Source organism: Cryptotermes secundus, unplaced genomic scaffold (assembly GCF_002891405.2).
Source record: "Cryptotermes secundus unplaced genomic scaffold, Csec_1.0 scaffold304, whole genome shotgun sequence".
Lineage (NCBI taxonomy): Eukaryota > Metazoa > Arthropoda > Insecta > Blattodea > Kalotermitidae > Cryptotermes > Cryptotermes secundus.
In genome coordinates this window covers 2,977,635-2,991,384 of record NW_019721521.1, presented here as the reverse complement: position 1 = coordinate 2,991,384, position 13,750 = coordinate 2,977,635, and the positions used below count along the sequence as shown (strand labels likewise).

Genomic DNA, 13,750 nt, shown 5'->3' with positions numbered 1-13,750 from the left:
TGTTGTTGGAGTCTGTGGTGAATTTCAGCGGACGGGACATTCTCTCCAACGAGGAATTTGATCACAATGCGTTGTTCCATGCTCCATGGTACCTTCTGTTCACTCATCACTCTAGCAACTCCCAGACAGGACTGAACAGGTTCTAATCCTAACAGGAGGGAGGGTGAAGGTTGTGGCTTCACTCTCTCAAGGTCGCACAGCTGCTGCGCAGTGCAGCTTGTTTACACACAAATCAGTCCCGGTCATATTTGAACCACCTTGTACCAGGTTTGTATCCCAGCCTGGACATGAGCTATCCCAACTGAGATTCTTCAGTTTTCCTCAGTCCCCAAGGCAAATTCTTGAAATTTGGCCATGTCCTTCAAATTCATTATTTCCTATTCATTCATTCATTTTATTTGGCAATCATAATTGCTACAACAGTAACACTTGAACAAGTCATATCATTAAATACATCATTCTTGAAATCCTTTTGCCCAAATGCCTAAGGGATTAGAATTTGTCAACAATGAATAATCACTCTTGATATGGTTAACCTATAATTAAAATATAACACACACTATCAAACCACATAAATAATAAAATTAGATACAATTGTGTACTGCACATCTTCGAATAGTTGCATTGGGTTGTTATTGTTACAGTTTCCATGGTAGCAGCCTGTTAGAATTTTAGCTGATTTCTATTGAAGTCGTGATATCTAAGGGCACATTTAACAGATTAAAGTACAATACTTAAAATTTGAAATTTTTAATAATATCTGTTTTTTTACATAATTTAAACATTAAAAAGTAACCATTGTTAAAAGTTGAACTGCCTTGTCAAATTCATTCATTCATATTTACAACAAAATTTTAAACTTCATACCCAGAATATAGGGTGACTCAATATACAAATCCTAGACAATGAAACATACATATATTAAAACAGTACTTAGTAGCAAGGAATAGTATATTGATAAAACTCATTCATGGAGAAAAAGGAATGGTGACACAGAAACCTTTTTAAAGTGGATTTAAAACCCTTCTCATCATTCACCATTCTTTTTATTGAATGAGGTAAATGATTAAAAACTCCTATACCTGTGATATAGACACCTTTATCAAATTTGGCCAGATTCACCGCCGGTAGGGGCAAGTATTTACATAACCTAGTTTTATGATCATGTAATTCACTATTGTTTTCAAATAAGTTCTTATTATTAACCACAAATATAAGTAGTGCATATATTGAGAATACAATGTCATTATTTTCATCCTCTTAAAAATCTCCCTACAAGAGTCTCTTGGCCTCATATTCATTATGACTCTGATAATTCTCTTTTGCATTACAAATACCTTTTGCGCTAAGCTAGCACTGCCCCAGAAGATTATTCCATAACTAATAATGGAATGAACATGGGCAAAGTAGATTAACCTTAGTGTTTCTGTTGTTACTGTATGCTTTATGTTTCTAATTGCATAACATGCCACAGATAATTTGTTTATAGTATAATAAATGTGCTGGCTCCAAGACAAAGTATCATCAATAATCAAGCCCAGAAATTTAGCCTCAGTAGCTGTAACTATACTTTTTTGATCATATTGGACTTTTACAGCTATTCCTAGATCAAAATTCCAAATATGTATTGGGTTTTTTGGGTGAGTAAGTTGGCATTAAAGCAGGTATTTACCTTATCAAAAGTTCTGTTAAGATTTGTTTTAAAGTTCCTTTTATTGTGATCTGTAATTATAATGCTCATGTCATCAGCATACAGTACCATGTGATACTCTTTATTTATCGCCCATTCAGATATATTATCACTACTACATTTATTACTAAGCACCACTCTCTGCTGTCTGCCTGTTAAATAAGAATTGATTAATGATTTAAATTTCCCTGTAATTCCATAGAATTCAAGTTTATGCATTAATATTGTTTGATTGACACAGTCAAACTTTAAGCATTTGACACTATATAATCTGAATTCTTAAATAAACTACAAATTCAAGTGACAGTTCAAAATTTAAATTCATATTTTTTGGAATTTACATTTTTTCTTGCTATGAGAAAGTGTCCAAATCCTCTTTCCTATTCCAGCCCCTGTTTGAATGCATTTTTAAATTCCATTTAGACATCTGAATACTAAACTTAAAATTTTAATTTACTTTGCTGTGAATGTTTATATTTACTTAGTTATTTTAAGCTCTGGTGACAGTCACGTGCATGGTGTCACCCTGAAATCCTTTCTTTCTAAGAGTTCCTTACTTTCCCATTTATCCATTCCACCATAAATTTTTTAATAATAATGTGGACTACATTTACTGTCACTGTATCTATTCTCAACTGCAGTTGGAAGTCTGACAAAATTGGAAGTAAAACTAGAATTTGAAAATGTTTACAATTTAAATAAAAAGGTATACACTTCCTTAGTTTCTAATAAAAAAAAATTCACTTGAATTTACATGTTGTATTGTTAGTTACAGTTGAAGACCAAGCTATGGAATACATACATACATATGAAGCAACTAATTGCATAAATGTATCATGATTTCAGCAACCTTGGCCATGTGTGCCGGCATTTTTCTGTGGTTTATATCTTACTCAGCTACAACATATCCTGTTATGAATGGAAATACCCTTCATGTGGGTGTCAAGCTCGTATCAGCTATTTTGCCAAACACAGCAATTAACTGGGCATTTGGTTTGATTGTGTCCTGGGAAACACGAGGTTAGTAAAAACCATGAAATTTGTTACAAATTGTGACATAATTTGAACGTATTTTCAAAATAAATTTCTGTGATTGTGATCCTCGATGGAATATGATTCCTTCCCTGCCATGCCAATCTCATAAGAATTGTATTTGATATTGGTCTATTATAACCAAGGCTGCCTGAGGGACTTTTCATTATTAATTGTTGAACCTTACATATTAACTAATTGCATTTTAGAACAGAGACTGTAACTAGATAGATTACGCATTCCACAAAACGTCTCATGAATGGCAGTTGAGAGGTGCACATAATTTTTTTCCTTTCACTTCTTAAGGTTGGTTGTTCTCGTTTCTAATGTCAGTTATGTTTCTGTTGATGGTTTAATTCAGAAAATTGGTAAAATAATTTGTCAGTGTGTAGAATTATGAAATTTAAGGAAAGGAGAATTTGTAATATTTGTATAATATACTGTACATCAGTAGCTACTTTCACGTGTATTAATTAGCCCCACACAGTATTTGTTTCAAATATGGTATTTCTGCTTGATTTAGGTGAGGGCCTGTCCTGGGGAAATTTCTTTACCCCTCCCAGTGGTAAAGAAGGTGACATCAGCATGGGTCTTATATGGGTGATGCTCATTGTGGACACTGTCCTATATAGCATTGTGACATGGTATATTGATTCTGTCATGCCAGGCAAATATGGGGTTGCAAAACCCTGGCACTTCTTCATCATGGTATGACAGTAACATATGTCTTATTTCTTAAATTCATTGGTTTTTTAGTCTGTAATTCAAGGCAGCGATATGAAACATTCAAGTTTACCACAATAAAAATAATTAATTTCCTTTCATGAATATATGTCCATAAAAATAACAATTTATAGAAAAAAATATGAGCTGAAATAAATAAACCTAACTCTTTAACTCAACTTACTGTAGTTGAATTCCAGTATACAACATATCAAACTAGATAATACAAAATGGAAAAACAAACACTTCTTTATTCAGTTTGTCTCATAATATATGTATAATTCTAGGATAATTTTACAGTTTCTACAGCTACAAAATGTTCCAGCCATTATTTTTGGCCATCATCAGGTAGTACTTATACATTCACTCTCAACACTCTCTTTTATTCCACTTCAGTTGCCCAATTGGGGAGGGACATGTTGTTAAATACAATGTAGGTTTTTAGGTAGACTTAAATTCTGTAGATTATACAAACCTTTGCCCTAGTGTTCTGAAGAGTATGCATTATTTGCAATATAAACATCTTTTAACTTCGAAGATTTTGCCTTAACATTTGTTTTCTTACATAGTTTAGCTAAAATAGATAGAAACTGGTTAACTTAATTATATATATATAAACAAATTTTAAGGCAGATTTTCAGATTTCAAGGCAAAATTTTTAAAGTTAAAAGATATTTGTATTGCCAATAATGCGTACCTTTCTGAATACTGGGACAAAGTTTTATATAACTTATAGAGTATATTTAAGTCTACAACTGAAAACCTACATTGTAATCAACAACATGACCTTCCCCAGTTGTAAACATTGGCCAGTGGAAGGGGAATAGTAGAGAGAGTTGATAGTGACTGTAAGTACTACCTGGTGATAGCCAAAAATAATGGCTGAAACAAATGCATGATTGTAGAAACTGTATAGTTATCCCAGAATTAAGCGGCCTCGGTAGTCTAGGGGTAACGTTCCCACTTCATGACTCAAGGTATGCGGGTTCAAACCCGACGGAGGTCGTGGAATTTTTAAGGGTGGAAAAATTCAGGGAACAAGTCCTCTGGGAGGGATTTTAAGCTGTGGGTACTGTGTTGTAGCTTTATGGCATGTAAAAGAACCTCATGCTCCAAGGAGGCCTCTGAGCCAAATTATAAGGACATTTCCCGCCCAACAATAGTCTCTAACGCCTCTGGTAGATGGGGGAAGCATCTAGATACCGCTGAGCCAGTAGAGGCCGAACTCGCTGGCTGAGTCGAGACTGATGGCACGCACCAGTATCAGTAGGGTATAGAGACCGGTAGAATATCACGGGGACGTACAATAGACCATTCGTCGCGGTGCATGGGGAAACCCACCCCCTCAAATAATAATAATATCCTAGAATTATACATATATTGCGAGATTGAAACTGAATCAATTATTCTACAAACAGTATGATGGTAAAATACAATATTATGGAAAAAACACTTGGTTATGACAACAAGAGTCAGTGAGTAACTTTGTAGTGCAGTCAGAATATTTGTAAATTCTTTTAACAGTTTCACTGTGAGTCATTGTTTTGCTAATTATTCAGTCTCTCTCCCTTCCTATAGAGTTTGTTACATGTTTCATGTAGCAATATACTTTTGATTTATGAAATCGAATGAGTGGCTTTAAGATGAATAAGTGTACACAAGTGTATATACTGTACATATATAGGTAAGTAAGTAAAGGTATCAGCCGCACCATAGCTCAAGCGGTTAGTCACTGGCTTCCCACCGCGGCGGCCTTGGTTCGATCCCAGGTCTGGTCAAGTGGGATTTGTGGTGGACAAAGTGGTGCTGGGGCAGGTTTTCTCTGAGTACTTCAGTTTCTCCTGCCAATCTTCATTCCACCAGTTGCTTCACAATCACCCTCACCTCTCCTCTGGGGCTGGTACAATAGGCCAGAAGTGGCTGCAGTACAAGGGACTTAGTCCCACCCCACTATCAATTAAAAAAGTAAAGCTATCACTGTAACAGGCCATGGAGGCCCATAGGGTTGTGAGATGTTGAGGTTCGCAAATTTTCTGGACAATTGGCTCGTAGATTGCAGTAAGGTTTTCAGCCTTATGTGCCAGCTGCCCTTTACTCCCAGGAATATTCCTGGTACTCTTTTCTGTTGGAGGCTGAGTTGACCCCAGGGCCATAGTGCAGCTGGAAGGATTAGGTAAAATGAAAACTCCACCTCATTGGGATTCGACCCTGCGACCTTCCAGCTTGTAGCATAGTGCCTCAACCAACTACGCTACCGTATACCCCACATACATAGGTACACTGTCTTAAAGCTTAAGAACATCTGGTCCTTACTACTGAAATATTATTAAAACACCAGTGACATCTGAGGGCACATGTGCTTAAAATGTTCCACAGAGTGGTATTGTTTCAAAGGAAAGAAATTATGTCTTTATGAAGGTCTACACTATTCTTTTAGTTGTAGCTGATAGAGAGATCTTATGTCTGTAACATTTCTATCTCTCCAAATGCCCTAGGTTTAAGACCATAAGTTATCAAATGTTCTTAAACAGAATTATATTTAAAAGTCATTATAGGACGTGGCTGAGCCCTAAATTTAAACATTGTTGCTACATTTGCTTGAAGGTGTGAGTAAAACCATGAGGACATCAAGGTATTGTTTCTTCTAACCAAATTGCACTCAAAATTCTCAATTTAAAAAGTGTGAGAATTATCTACTACACCAGAGAGTTCAGTAATATGATTTGGATATTTGTGTATCTTCATGTTCATTTTGATAAAGAATACAGAATAAAGAAAAAGGGTTTGTCCGAAGAGTAATGTCAGTGATTTTATTGTGAAGTGACTATACGTCTCAGCGCGCTCAGACCGGTTGGGATTGGTGGAGGGGGAAGTCAGCTTATGAACGCGCGGTCGCTTAGTCGTCTCCGAACTTCCTGAGAGTGACGAAAGGCTTTTCCGTGAAACTCGTTTTTGTCTCCCGTGCAAGCCGCAGTGCAGCACTCCTTGGAACAAAAGGTTGCCATCAAGTTTTGTGTGAAACTTGGCAGGTCTGCAGTGGAAACTTTTCCCATGATAAAGACGGCCTTCGGTGATGATTGTTTGTCGGAACGTCAGGTCTATCAGTGGCACAAGGCCTTTTAGAAGGCCATGAAGAGGTCGGCGATGAAGCCCGCGCTGGACAGCCATCAACAAGCACCACCGACAAAAATGTGACACGTGTGAGAGGACTTTTGAACTCAGACCGTTGTTTGAGTGTTCGTTTAATGGCACAGACATTAAACATTCCAAAAAGTACCGTTCACGAGATTGTGACGAACAATTTGCAGATGCGAAAAGTGTGTACAAAGCTGGTGCCCAAAGTGTTAACGGACGACCAAAAATTGTGCAGAGTTGAAACGTGCCAAGAACTTTTGGACTTGTGTGAAAGTGACCCTCACTTTTTAGACAGTGTCATCACAGGTGGTGAGACTTGGGTGTTTGAGCACAACCCCGAAACAAAAAGACAAATTGTCAAATGGCACACCTCAGCATCCCCTCACCCCAAGAAGGCCAGAATGAGCAAGTCAGAGGTTAAGGTCATGCTCATTGTGTTCTTTGACATCAGGGGGGTCGTCCACCATGAGTTTGTACCACATGGTACCACCATCAACGTCAAATTCTACATAGAAGTGCTAAAGAGACTCAAACGAAGGGTTTATCGTGGACAATTGGAAACTTCACCATGACAATGTGCCAGCCCACACCGCCTTCCTCGTGATCCGCTTCCTGACCGATTCAAAGGTGCCAACAGTTCCCCACCCGCCCTACAGTCCTGACATGGCTCCCCCAGACTTCTTTTTGTTTCCGCGCTTGAAAACTTCCATGAAAGGACATCATTTTGGGACAGTTGACAAAGTCAAAGAGGCTTGCACCAAGTCTCTAAAGAACATTCCGGAGGAGGCCTACCATGACACCTTCGATGCCTGGAAATCTCGCTGGAAGTGATGTATCGACACAGAAGGAGCCTATTTTGAAGTCTTTTAATGTGTTGTACCGGTCTATTCAATAAATTTTTTTAATCAACTCACTGACATTACTTTTCGGACTGCTATGACAAATACAGTTCTTCTGTTCCAGCCATCCTATTGGTGCAGCAGCAAGCTTAGTAGTACATTTTCTTCAGATGATCAGGCAGAAAATAACAGAACATTTGAAAATCCCCCAAGTAATCTGCATGTTGGGATCAAAATACAAAACCTTCGCAAAATATTCCATTCACTGGGTGGACTGAACAAGAAGGTGGCAGTAGATGGAGTCACTCTAGATATCTATAGTGGTGAGATTACAACACTGCTTGGACATAATGGTGCTGGCAAAACTACAACTATGTCAGTTCTCACAGGTGAGAAATTTAATAATAAGACAAATTATTGTGCATTGGTGATCTGTAGTGGCATCATTGTTCCAATTAAAACTAATGAGGCTAAATGAGTATTTAAAAAGCTTTAGACCTAAATGAACATATATTTTCCAATTCAGAGTGTAAGGTGAAGAATATGGGATACAGAGTTCTCAGTATAATGTACAATGACCCAAAACAAGACATCAAGAAAAGAAGAAAGTTTATCAGAAACTAAAGAGGAAAGGTTGTTCAAAGATACTAGAAGGATACTATTAATGGAATGGTTATTATGAACCTGATAATAAACCTATGGGTTACATAAGAATGAGGAATTTCTAAATAGCTGAGTAAATATTAGCTTCTCAACTATGCTTCATGATATTAGTTACTCATAGCTGAAAATGGTTGCAAGAAAATCAAAACATACCACTTCTCACAGCAACCTTCACTTTTTTGTCCCATTGATGTGTTTTGATTATGACCTTCCATGGAAATGTCACTGACCTCTGCAGATTAGTATGTTCTGTATAATTTGTTTTACCATTTCACTGCATTTGTAAGATTGATATAATTGTTATGAATACAATCAGCTTGTTAGATTTGACATATCGCATAACATCTGATATGAAACTGTATTTTACGAAGCGTTGTAGCCTTGCCTTGCTAGCCTGGCCATTTTATAACAGCAGATTCAGTTTCTATTATATAGTATCATTTTGTAGAAGTCGTGTGTTAATTTTTTCATATTTACAATTTAAAATTTTTATTTCTTTCCATGTCCACATAGAATTCATATGATGTTGAATTATTTCATTGATTTTTTTTTGTCGTAGTTGAAGTGTCATTCTGTGTGAACCTGGATAAAAACATCAAACAGCTTCCAGTATTACAAGAGTTCTGAATTAAAAATTCAGTTTGAAAATGTTCTTTTATAGATTGAACTTCCCTGCCTTGCTATTAAGTCAGTTTATATGCATAATTTATTACCTTTGGTAGGCCTGTATTCCCCTACCAGTGGTTCTGTGTATATTGATGGCTATGACATCCGTGAAAATTTGGACAAAGTTCGGGAAAGCATGGGCCTCTGTCCCCAACATGCTCTGCTCTTCTCAGACCTAACTGTCATGGAGCATCTCCTTTTTTTTGCTATCGTAAGTATTCCCGCATTTCAGTATTCTGTGATTCAACTTGTACATTTTTGTTTAAAATTCCGTGTAGAACATTGACTGTCCTTAGAGGTTTTTCATGGTATTCCACAGTCCCTTCAGGCAGATACCAGGATTGTGCCTTAAATTTTGCCAAGACTTCTTCATTCTACATCCTTCCAGATTCATTCCTCACTGTCATCCAATTACTCAACACTGTACTGTCCAAGTTTCTAACATCAACATTAAATATAATATAAATAAAATAAATAAATGTAAATATTTACTTACATTTTGAAATAATTTCAGTCTGATGTGTTGATAATAATATTCTTTATTGTTAACAAGTTGATACACACAAAAGGTGAGTTGGTAATTAATGACCAATTTTTATAAATTAATAGTACTACCTTACAAACAAAATCCAGCAATTTTTTCTGATGAGATGGGCACTGCTTACGCCACTTATGGCAGAAATTTGAAATACATAAGAAATTTTGATTGTAAAACTTGAAAGGATGTGACTACCTGATGTACATATGAAGATAATTATATACTGGATCTTAAATATCCAAAATATTAAAATGTGAGCCAAATGCATTGGATTCAGAACAGGGACCAGTGGTAGGTTCTAGTGAATAAATTAAAGAACCTTCAAGTTCCACAAAAGGTGTGGAGTTTTTTTAGTATATGAGCAACTAATAGCTTCTAAAGAAAGATTCTGTTTCATTGAGTTAGTTGACTGGTTGGTTGGTTGCTTGGTTAATTAATCAGTTATTCATTTCCTGAATTTTTTTTCAAATACTGAAGGTAAAATTTATTTATTGTTCTCTTTTACTAGCATAAAGGCCATTTAAATTACACGGCAAAATTATTAAAAACAAACTCTGTCAAGAATACCTAACCTCACTACCTTGAAAAGTCACTTAGACATTAACTAAATTTGATAGAATAGCAGTATACACCAGGTGGTGGTGCTATCAATCTTTTCCTTTCTTTCATTATTCTTTCTTCTGTCTTCTTTTCTAACCTTTAGTCATTCCTTTCCCAGTCATTATAGTGATGGGTTACAGGTTGGAGAGCCAGGGTTTGATTCCTGTCAGGGCAAAAGAATTCTGTCTTCTCCATAATGTTCATACCTACTCTGGGGTCCAGTGGGTACTGGGGCTCCTTCCTCAGAAGTAAAGCAGCCAAGGCTTGAATCTGACACTCACCTGCCTAAGTCAAGAATGATGGAGCTATACCTGTACTCTTCCACATGCTTTCATGGCATGGTTCTGAAGTAATTGAGCACAGAGGCAACTTTACCTTCATCTGTAATATACCCATGCAGAAAAATCTGCACTGAAATTTGAGGAACAATTTTGGTTGTTTGTGGCAGCTTCTTACATATAACGTCTGTAGCATTTTGAATTTTGTACGTCATTTTTGTGGTCTATATATCATTACCATTGTCATGTACTTGTCACAGCCTCATTGCTTTTGTTGTGGAGAAAAGGATGGTGAAATAAATTGACTTGGACTTGAACCTATGCATGTCAGAGCAAAATTAGTAATTTTCCCAGAATTTCCTCACCAGCAGTACTTATTTACTACAGTGCACCAGTTGAGAGAAACAGGATTGGCTGGCTGGATGAATGAATGAATACATATTTGTCTTGTGGGAACATCCCACATTATCACGCATTTCTGCAACGCTCGCTCTTCACATCGCTTTTCACCATCACGCGCGCTAACCAATCTGATTGCTTCAAACGTTCATATTTATACTGGGATCGCTCCTGGCCCGCATCTACGTCATTACGCGCGCTAGCCAATCAATTCTTCCTCCTCGCTTTCGAGTTTGGCTCCGCCCCACCGACCAGCGTATAAAAAGGAGCGACTCCAGAGCCGAGTTATTCAGTTCAATTCAGTTCAGCAGTTTATTTCAGTCCGACAGCAAGCAACTCGAGCCAGCAGGCTTCGTCGCCAGCGCTCGGTCTTCGGAGACATCGGCAGGCTGCGCCGGGCACGACTGCCTCGGCCCTTCGGCGCTCTCACACCTGACTCACTGGGGCACCACGCCTGGACTCGCCGGTGGTCGTGTTATGGTCAGACTCACTGGGCTTCTGGCGTAGCCACTGCCTCATGGCTCCTGCGACCGCGCTCAACGACTAGCCTTTTCACCAGCCATTCACCGTAACTAGCCTTTCTCCTTACCGGCGCGCGCCGCGGTACCTCACCGGTCAATCATCTCAGCAGCCACGGTCCTTTTCAGGGCCAACAAACTGTTCCGAAGAAGTGGGTTGTCATAGGAGTAATGACAAAGACTACACACACATGTTAAGACATCCCCACATTGGTGACCCCGACGTGATTGGAAGTGCGTGTGGTGAACATCAAATAACGACTCCTACGTTGGATCATCACAGCCCAGCATAGACGCCGCATACACTTCGCAAGCAGCATCACTTCTCGCAAGGGGGGGAGTGATGTGGGAACATCCCACATTATCACGCAATTCTGCAACGCTCGCTCTTCACATCGCTTTTCACCATCACGCACGCTAACCAATCTGATTGCTTCAAACGTTCATATTTATACTGGGATCGCTCCTGGCCCGCATCTACGTCATTACGCGCGCTAGCCAATCAATTCTTCCTCCTCGCTTTCGAGTTTGGCTCCGCCCCACCGACCAGCGTATAAAAAGGAGCGACTCCAGAGCCGAGTTATTCAGTTCAATTCAGTTCAGCAGTTTATTTCAGTCCAACAGCAAGCAACTCGAGCCAGCAGGCTTCGTCGCCAGCGCTCGGTCTTCGGAGACATCGGCAGGCTGCGCCGGGCACGACTGCCTCGGCCCTCCGGCGCTCTCACACCCGACTCACTGGGGACTCGCCGGTGGTCGTGTTACAGTCAGACTCACTGGGCTTCTGGCGTAGCCACTGCCTCATGGCTCCTGTGACCGCGCTCAACGACTAGCCTTTTCACCAGCCATTCACCGTAACTAGCCTTTCTCCTTACCGGCGCGCGCCGCGGTACCTCACCGGTCAATCATCTCAGCAGCCACGGTCCTTTTCAGGGCCAACAAACTGTTCCGAAGAAGTGGGTTGTCATAGGAGTAATGACAAAGACTACACACACATGTTAAGACATCCCCACAGTCTATTGTATGTGGATGTGGTGGTGCAATAACAGTGCAATGTGAATATCAAATGATCACTGTCTTACATGTGCTAATCTTGCATATTCCTGGATAATATGTCAGTTTTCACGCATAAAGCTTAAAAAAAATGTATTCAGGTAAGGGATACGAGGTATTTACCAAAAAAAAATTTCGGTTCCCTGTGAAATGAGATTCAAATAAAAATACTGCACAATTCCACTAGTGTACAATAGATTGATTTGCTTATTATGTTCTTAATTTTCATAGAGTCTGAGTTTTTAAACATTTGTTCGCCTTGTTTTAGACATTCATTATAAACACTTCCCCTCCTGTGGTAAATTTGATGTTCTGTTATCAGTTTTCACTTGCTATAATTGATTATAAATGTAATGCCTAGTATAGAATTTGTAAATATTCCATATTCTGCCTTTTCATGTTACAGTTGAAAGGCTGTTCCAGAAAGGAAGCAAAGAAGGATGCTACAGAATTCCTTGAAAGGTTGAATCTTACTGACAAGAAAAACCAGATGTCCTCAACTTTATCTGGAGGAATGAAGAGAAAATTGTCTTTGGGCATAGCTCTAATTGGAAACAGTAAAGTAAGCAGTTATTTCTAACAAGTTCTATATTTGGTAATCATGAGGCTGCATTAACCTCAAGGTGTGAACTTTTGTGGGTTCTAGGTCTTGATGCTAGATGAACCAACATCAGGATTGGATCCAGAAGCCAGGAGGGAAATATGGGATATCTTGTTGGTAAGAAGAATAATTTATTACCACAATTTATTGCTGATTTTTCAGAGTAACATAATAATGTACAAACCATGTGCCAAACCAAAGATCTGCTGTAGTTGTAAGCAATAAACTGATATTTTTTTCTGCTGAAGATTACTTAAATCTGTTAATTTTCCCACCATATCATCTTTTATGATTTTCCATTTATTTTATATTCTGATAGTATAAGTTGTATGCTTATTGCCTTTAAAATATTACACTCCACAGAATTCCTTTACTTTAAATGAGAAGGAACAAGAATTCAGAGCACTTCTTCTTCTTCTTCATCACCTCTTCCTCTTTCTTCATTCTCTTTCTCCTCCAGCATATCAATTCTTATGTATGTCATCTTCCAAAGAAACCTCTCCATCTCTGTCTTCACAAACACCTTCTCCTCATTTTCCTCCCGTGTTCTTACTTCCAGTTGCATGTTGTTCCCATCTTGATCTTGGCCTTCATTGTGGGTTTTTTTTCTTTTAGTTGCAAGGTCAAAACCATCTTTGTACAGGGTGGGGTGCAGTAACTTCCTTTTTTTGAAGGCGAATAAAAGAAAAATTATTGCTGATAGACAGAATTTATGTTTACCTAATGAAAGAACATACTTTAAAGTTTTAAATCATGTAGTTTTAAACAAAATAGCTTGAAGGTGGTGGCCACCGTTCTCTATGCACTGATGCAACCAAAGTTCCCCTCTGCATGTTCCAACATGTGCACTGGAATTTGGGCTACTTACTGCCGAATAACATTCTTCAGCTGAGGCAGGTTTGTGGGGCGATGTTTAAAAACCTCTACCTTGAGGTATCCCCATAAAGAAATCACAGGGCATTAGATCAGGTGAGTGTGCTGCCCACGGGATGTCACCTCGAAGCGAGATGAGCCATCT

The 13,750-nt window shown here is 38.5% G+C and overlaps 1 protein-coding gene across 1 annotated transcript in view; it reads left to right on the top strand.

Moving 5' to 3' along the window:
• The window catches only part of LOC111875445 (phospholipid-transporting ATPase ABCA1), a 70,849-nt gene that overhangs the window by 16,701 nt on the left and 40,398 nt on the right, over positions 1-13,750 (top strand). The window contains exons 6-11 of the mRNA XM_033755826.1: positions 2,537-2,710; positions 3,246-3,430; positions 7,544-7,808; positions 8,805-8,959; positions 12,538-12,693; positions 12,778-12,849. Coding sequence (XP_033611717.1) covers positions 2,537-2,710; positions 3,246-3,430; positions 7,544-7,808; positions 8,805-8,959; positions 12,538-12,693; positions 12,778-12,849 — 1,007 coding nt within the window. The remainder of the gene's footprint in view (positions 1-2,536; positions 2,711-3,245; positions 3,431-7,543; positions 7,809-8,804; positions 8,960-12,537; positions 12,694-12,777; positions 12,850-13,750) is intronic.